General features: G+C 38.7%; 1 protein-coding gene across 1 annotated transcript in view; it reads right to left on the bottom strand.

Moving 5' to 3' along the window:
- The window catches only part of Crybg1 (crystallin beta-gamma domain containing 1), a 186,566-nt gene that overhangs the window by 102,010 nt on the left and 76,614 nt on the right, over window positions 1–7,942 (bottom strand). Inside the window, exon 2 of the mRNA XM_048783055.1 lies at window positions 180–288. Within this exon, the coding sequence (XP_048639012.1) occupies window positions 180–288 (109 nt within the window). The remainder of the gene's footprint in view (window positions 1–179; window positions 289–7,942) is intronic.

Raw genomic sequence — 7,942 nt, 5'->3', positions numbered from 1 at the left:
ATTATATATATATATATAATATATATATATATATAATATATATATATATATAATATATATATATATATATAAAATGTTCCTTTTAAGTACATGTTTTTCACTCAGGGGTTATCTTATAGTACTTTAATTTTTTAAAGTGTTTGTTTCTGGGGAGCAAAATATTGGAAATGAAGTCTTACCTTTTTAAACAGCCCAGATTCTATAGGTGAGGGACCAGCCATCTCACTGGCAGTGTGCAAGGTAAGTTCCTGGAACTCCTGTCGGCTTTCATCAGGTATATTCAAAGCTCTATAAAAATAGTAGAAATAGTTATGTCATTGGCATACAGCGTGCACCGCCATGCTTAGCTTCTAATAGATGGTTGGTTGCTTACCCCAAAACTATTTCCTTTATTGAAACCCCCATCAACCTCTCCCCACACACATTTCTCTTTGCTAATAATGATTTTGTTCAGAAACCCATCCTCCTTGTGTGTCAGAGGAAACTCTGTCCAGCCCTCGTAGTCAACCATGATTGGTCTAATTTCGAGATCTGTTCCTCATACCAGTGACTGATTTAAGCATATGCCCATGCTTGTCCCTCTTGCTGACATCACCACATTGATGCCTGTGTCCCTGACCCTCTGGCGTTCATACTTTGCTCCACTATCTGGTGCAATTTTGACCAATGAGACGTGAGGGACAATTGCTGGATGAATCCTGGAAAAGTCTCTATCTTAAAAGATGATTCACAGGAAGAAACAGGTTCTCTTCCCTGAAGGCTTGCGTCATGCCTGTGCATACTGAGTATGATGGCCATCTATGGCCATGAGTGGCATTGGCCTAAGGAGAATAGTCTAAGGAGAAAGCAGGGCGGAGATCTGATGGCAACTTAAACCTTTGAATACATTGTTGAGGGATTGAATTAAGCTGTCCTAAACTGCCCTGTACCTAAAGTTCCTGCTGTGTTAGACAGTAAATGCCCTGTTCTTTAAGGCACTTGGAGTTGGGTATATTACATGCAATTGAGCATCATAACTGAAGCAATGGTTGATAGATTTTTTTTTTTTTTGTACTGGGGATTAAACTTAGGGTGCTCTACCATTGAACTTTATCCCAGGCCATTTTAAAGATTTTATATTTTGAGACAGATACTTGCTATGTTGCCCAGGCTGATCTAGAATTTGTAATCATCTGCCTTGGCCTCTAGAGTTGCTGGGATTATAGGTGTGTGCCACCATGCCCAGCTTGATAATTTTTTTAAAGACCAATATAATTCAGGCTGGAATAAAGATGCTGGAGCAAGATCAAGGGCTTCACCTTTTTCTTTTTCTCCATTCTTTTTCTTTCTTTTTTGTCAGTCCTGGGAATCAAACCTTAGCCCTCACACATGCTGGGCAGGTGTGAGCTACATTCCCATGCCTAAATTCAAGGCTTCGAACAAGAATGCCAATGAAGTAGAAAGAGAATTAAAAATTGAAGACCTCAATGTTTCACAGGAGAAACCGAACGTTTTATGGAATATCTACAATGAGCCAAGGAAGAAAAGATAAAGAGGGAAAAGTACTAACATTTCAAGGCAAGGAGATACAAATCAACATGGTAATATCACAAAGGGAGTTATGGATAAGCACTATTTGGAGAACTCTATCTTCTGTATCTTTATTTTAAAAAATACTATGCTTGCCAATTGTGGTGGTATATGCCTGTTACCCCAGTGACTTGGGAGGTTGACACAGGAGGATCACAGTGTAAGGTCAGCCTCATCAATAATTAGCGAAACCTAAAGCAACTTAGAGAGATCTTGTCTCAAAAAACCAACAAGCAAACAAAAAAACAAACAAACAAAAAACCAAACCACAATAAACGAAACCAAAACAAAACTAAACAAAAAAACAGGCTGGAGATGTAGTTCATGGAGATGATGGTAGAGTACTCCTGTGTTCAATCCCCAGTACCAAGAAACCAAACCAAAACAACAAAACCCAATACAACATCTTTGCATTATATAAAACATGAAGATACGTTAGCAGCAATATGTTATATTTTGTCTTTCTCCAAATTTTGTACTATAAGAGGAATACTTACACAGAGTAAAAACAATTTGGACAGTATAGGTGAGAATTAAAATAAAAAAGCTACACAATTTCATTCTGTCTAAGTAACCACTCTTAAGAGCTCACTTCTTGAAACATTTTATATCCTAAATAAGCACTCAAGGGAATTTAGGTAACAATTGAGAAGTACCTTAATGTTGGAAGGTATTATAGACCCACCATGGATATATCCTCAGCCTCCTGATCAACTGGGATTACAAGCATGTGCAACCACACCCAGCTTGTATAAATAAATTTTATAATAATTGTACTATAGATTATCACATATACTAAATTATATAATAATATTACATAATATTTATCTTATATATGAGTATACTATATATATATAAAATGTTCCTTTTTAGTACATTAAGGCAATAGAGTTAAATCAGAATTTAACTGATTTAAGCTGCATTCCCTGTGACCCTCCTGCCTCAGCCTCCCCAGCCATGGCACCTGGCATTAAAATCTATTTTCGTTCATTGTTCCACTAACCCTAAACCACAATGTTCATCCGTCCTTCCACCCACAGATATGCCAAGAGAAACAGCAAGCAAGAGAAGACCCTTTGAACTTGAAAGTTTATTCCAACCACTGTGGACTTATACATTTAAAAAGTAAATGTGTGTGTGTGTGTGTGTAGACTGCCATTCTTAATATTTTTTCTTTTTGAAAAAAAATGTGACCATTAAATAACTCAAGAGACTGCAGAGATGAAAGGGATCCACATGGGCTTCCTGAGCTTTATCGTGGAGATGGGCACTTAGAAAAGGAATCCTCTTCCTACTAGTATTTCCACACTGAATGATTGGACAGGGTGCTCTTTCTGCACATTTTACTTACTGTGATTCAACCCCTACGTCTATTTTAGGATCCTCTTGCCTGCAAATATTGCAAAGTCCAACCCAGAGAAGCCTGATAAAACCAAAATTTATTAATACATATAAAACAAGAAGAGGGATTGAACTGGTTTAATCAGTTTATTCAATTGCTGATGAATTCAGTGGTGGCTCTGGTTCGAGATATCACATAAAGGTGGGATAATTCCAGAGGATAAAAGGATTTTCTCTCCCCATATATCTTGCTTAGAAGTGATTCGAAATCTTCCCTAGAAGCCATTGCTTGTCATGAAGCCACTTTTTGTCATGCCTACGCCAAACCAGTCACTGGACCTATTCTTTTGAGGCTGAGGTCCAAAGGACCCTGCTGTCCTAAGAGTGGCACCTGAAAAAACTGGGCTTCCATTAAGAAAGAAGGAGCAGGGAGCAGGTGGAAATGCTGGTGTGTCCTGACTCCTTCCTAGATCTGTCTTGAAACATGTTCCCCACATTTTCTACACTGTTAGTGGAGGTGGAGTTGATACATAGAGATGATTGAATTTGATTGAGTTGTCAAAGTAGATTTTTATGACTTTGAAATCATAGCATATTGAATTATGCTTACCCGCCTGACTTACAGAGTAAACAAGACTCGCCTCTATCCAAGGGACATTTCTTATGCTTTTCATTCTCTGAGATGGGAAAGTACAGATGACACTGGGGGGTTGGTTTACTTCATCAGTGGTCAGAGAGTTCCAGGGAAGGTCCTTGCTTCACCATGATTCTGAGATAAGAAATGCCATGGGCGGTGTATTCAGTAACCCTTGGCCTGCCTTTGAGGGAGATGAATGCCAAGGTCTTGGCTAACTTCCCTTTCCTAGTGACCCAGATACTGGCAGTGCTGCCGGGCACCTGGTCACAGCTGCCATTATTTCTGTTTGTTCCAGGACTTGGCTGGCAGGTGAGGCAAGGCCAAGAGATGCATGGGCTGAGAGCACATCACAAGCAGAACTCAGTTTCAGGAGAGCCAAGGGGCTCAGGCCACCTCTGAGCATTTGCTTTTATTTTTTCCTTTTCCCTTCTTTTCTTTTAGTTTTGTTTTGTTTGGTACTGAGGATCAAACCCAGGGGCACTCTACCACTGAGCCATACCTCCAGCTTTTTTTATGCTTTTATTTTGAGACAGGGTCTCACTAAGTGGCTTAGAGTCTTGCTAAGTTGCTGAGGCTGGCTTTGAACTTGTGGTCCTCCTGCCTTGGCCTCCTGAGTCACTGGGATTACAGGTGTGTGACACTATGCCTGGCCCCATGAGTATTTTCTTCTTTCTCTTTAGAGTGTCAGTTACAGAAATCCTACTCACAGCAAACTTATTGGACAACTTTGTCTCCTGAAACCAGCCTTCTTTTTGTATCACACAGAAAGTATGGGCTTACAGTCTGGAGGGTCTTGCATTGTGTCAGACATGAAAGTATAGAAAGAAAACAACCCAATGCCTGACCCTCAAGAATATAAGGTCTAGTAGATCTAGAGGTTCACCAAGTGGGCAGCAATATTTTCAGTTCTGATTAATAGTTCCATATAGAATTAAACATGGTTAATTCTTCCTAGTCTAAAAGCCAACTTTATTAAATGTTTGCATCAGTAAAGGATAATTGGAAAGTTTGTTAATTTTTATTTTCAAGAGGGTAAGCTTTAATTTCACTGCCAGTAGGCCATAGGTGGTCATAAGAAAAAGCTAAGGATGATTTCCTGTCAAGAAATTTAAGATTTATAAATGTAAGCAGTTTCCTTTGAAAATAGTCACTACTGGTTACTTATTAAGAATAATAACCTCTTGGGTTAATAAAATCCGTAAATGCTTCCAATTATACTGAAGTCTAGCAGAGGATAAAATTCATTAATTTGCTAATTATAACCTTTTGTAATTCCCTGTTTAAGCACAGATATATTATGCTGTCAGAATGAGACTCAGGGTTAAACACTTGATTTTGCTCAGACTTATTTAAGTAGAACATCTGCCAGTTCATTTAATTATTCTTTATGTTTCCTTTTTATTTGGTTTACTTTAAAAAGCCAAATTGCCTTTCTCCCTGGAGAATAAGTTGGTAGCAAAATAAATGGCAAGATTATTTTCTCTTTCCTAAGTTTAAAGAGTCACATGGTTATTCTTGGGCAAAACCAAACATTGTGAAGCCTGAAGCTTCTACAATGTGATGGGTCCTCTTTAAGAGAAAACAAAAACAAAATATCTTACTTTTCCAAAATTGACAGTGCTGAGTCTCTCTGAAGGCTTTGGAAGTGTTCTACACTTGGACTTCATTTATTTCCTATAAATCTGCTTTGGGTTTTCCTAATGTTGGTTGACCCCACCAAGTTATTCCTTAAGCATTTAACATGTTTGGCTCAGGGTAAAACAAGTTAAATGACTTTCTTTAGCCCATAATTCTTGTTTCAGTGATAATATACATGTCAAATAATTAAATAAGGCAAAAAAGAAAAGGATCAGGCTTAACTATCAGGTATAAATTGATGCTGTACTGCCACCTATTGTCTACCCAAAGAATTATTACATGCATTCCTGAGCTTCAAAGTTTGAAAGTTGCCTCCAGGTGCACTTGATTATTTCCTAGGAAGCTTAAAACACCACTCTTCTGAATTAAGGCATTGGTTGCAAGGCCACATAAGCTTTTTTCTGGATACAAAAGAAGGAGAAAATTTAATTCACTAACAAACTGCACAGATAGCAAGCTTAGCATTTCTTTACCATCACTGTCGAGTGGTGGCGTGACCATTACTGTGCAGCCTCCCTGCTGTTGACTTGAGACTCTGTATGAGATCATGGGCACATACCATCAGGTAATCCTAGACCTAAAAAGGGCCCTACTGATGCTTGGTACAGTCATCTTACTGTAGAGTTCCAGATACCATCCCTGAGTCACTAGTCACCTGGTGACTATGCCCAGGCTCAAAATGAGGCATCTAATGACACCCAGAAGATAGACCATGGGAATCTGACAAATCTCAAAACAACAAACTATTTCCTCTGGAAAGTCAAGGGTTTTGTGTTTAATAGAGTAGGTTCTTCTTTCAGAAGGAATGCTATCTTCAAATTTGTATTTTTCTCCGCTGATTAAAAGATGAAACACACAATATTTACCTAGGGATTTCAGAGGCTTGCTAGACTGGCCATTAGCTATGCTATCTTGGGTTGGTTGCTTGACTTCTCTAAGATGAATTTCATCATTTGGGGTTATAATTTCAGTAATACAAAATGTTTTGTCAAGTACTGGCATATAGTAAGTGCTCACTAAGTCTCAGCTATTTTTATTATGCATGTCTGAATGTCAGTTGATATTTCCTGAGTAGCTTACAAGGTATCATGTGGATGGCACTTTGAACTAGCATATTTTTCAGCCTCAAGTATGAAATGATACAGAAATTAGGATATCTCAGTTGGAAGATGCTTTAGAAATAATCTAGAGACCAAACTTTCTTATTTTGAGATGAGTTCATTGAGGCCCAGTGACAGTCATTGTCCAAGGCCATATGGCAGAGATAGGAGTAGAGAACTCACTTGACAAACTGCTGAGACTAATTTCAAATTCTCAGTAGATGAGTTTTATGTTCACAAAATCCCCGCTGGATGGAAAAATAAAAACAATTTTCCATGCTCATTCACGTTTTAAAAATTCAAACATCCTCAACGTTTTAGCAATATAAAGAACACTGCTCTGTTGATACCAAGTGTTTAGTGTCAAAAAATGGCAACAGAATGCCAAAAGTCTGCCATCTAGTGGTTGTACAAGAATATCAATCTCCTGGTCCTTGTGTTCTTCTACCAAGCAATGCTCCCTAGTGCAACCAGCCTCTACTCTTTGATCATATCCATTTTCCTGGGCATGTTGAATTTTAAATGGTGACTTGAAGGCCTGGAAGCCATCTCTCAAAGCACTGAGTGCATAAATTTCCAAATTCCCCTAATATCTAACCAGTACAATGCAGATCATCTTTTCTCCATCCAAGGCTGGGGACCTTTGCCCTAGAACTCCTATTTGGTGAAATCTGGGCTTTGGGGTGCTTCAGAGTCTGTGAAACTTACCCAAACTATCTCAGGACTGGTAAGATGAAAATTCTGGTCTGGGATCACTCTACATGATTAACAAACTAAGGAACCTACCCAGCAGCAGGCTGGCCTCAACAAGGTGTTGCTTTCTTAGCACTAATCCCAGAGGAAGGAATGATCCTATTCTAGGCAACAGCTGAGAGAAGCAGAGGCCAAGGACCACATAACCCAGGAACCATTGTCCAAGCCCCAGGAGAATTAAGGAATGCAGAGGTCTGAGGCTGGAGGAGGGGCTCAGGTTTACCAAGAGTCTCGGGTTTCATGCATGATTTTACATGCTCTCATTTAGAGGAGCTGAAGATCATGGTTCGTTTTGAGCTTCTATTTATAACATTCAAGTTGAACAAGTTCAGTTTACAGTTGTCAAAATACAAAAGAAAGGTTTCAATTGATGGAATTTTCCTTTTAAGGTTCTTAAATTCCTATAATCTAATGGCAGAGAATAAAGAATGGCACTTTCCTTTTGACAGCATATATTCTCCCCCACAAAAGCCAAGTTCATATATAACAAACTAACAATGCAAGGGAGAGTGTTTTAAATTGCTATCCTTGCTGAGCTGGGCTTGGTGGCACATGCCTATAATCCCAACAACTGTGGAGACTGAGGCAGGAAGATTGCAAATTCCAGGCCAGCCTCAGCAACTTAGCAATGTCCTGTCTCAAAATAAAAGCAGACAAACAAACAAGGGATGGGGCTGGGGTTGTAGCTCAGTGGTAGATTGCTTGCCTAGCATGTGTGAGGCACTGGGTTCAATCCTCAGCACCACCTAAAAATAAATAAATAAAATAAAGGTATTGCATCCATCTGCAACTAAAAAAAATATTTTTAAAAAAGGGCTGTTTGTGTAGTTCAGTGATAAAGTGCCCCTAGGTTCAGTCCCATCCACAGTACTACTATATATATATATATATATATATATATATA

The sequence above is a fragment of the Marmota marmota genome, unplaced genomic scaffold (assembly GCF_001458135.2).
Source record: "Marmota marmota marmota unplaced genomic scaffold, marMar, whole genome shotgun sequence".
Classification (NCBI taxonomy): Eukaryota; Metazoa; Chordata; class Mammalia; order Rodentia; family Sciuridae; genus Marmota; species Marmota marmota.
The sequence above is the reverse complement of the archived record's forward strand: the minus strand, read 5'-3'. Positions and strand labels throughout refer to the sequence as shown.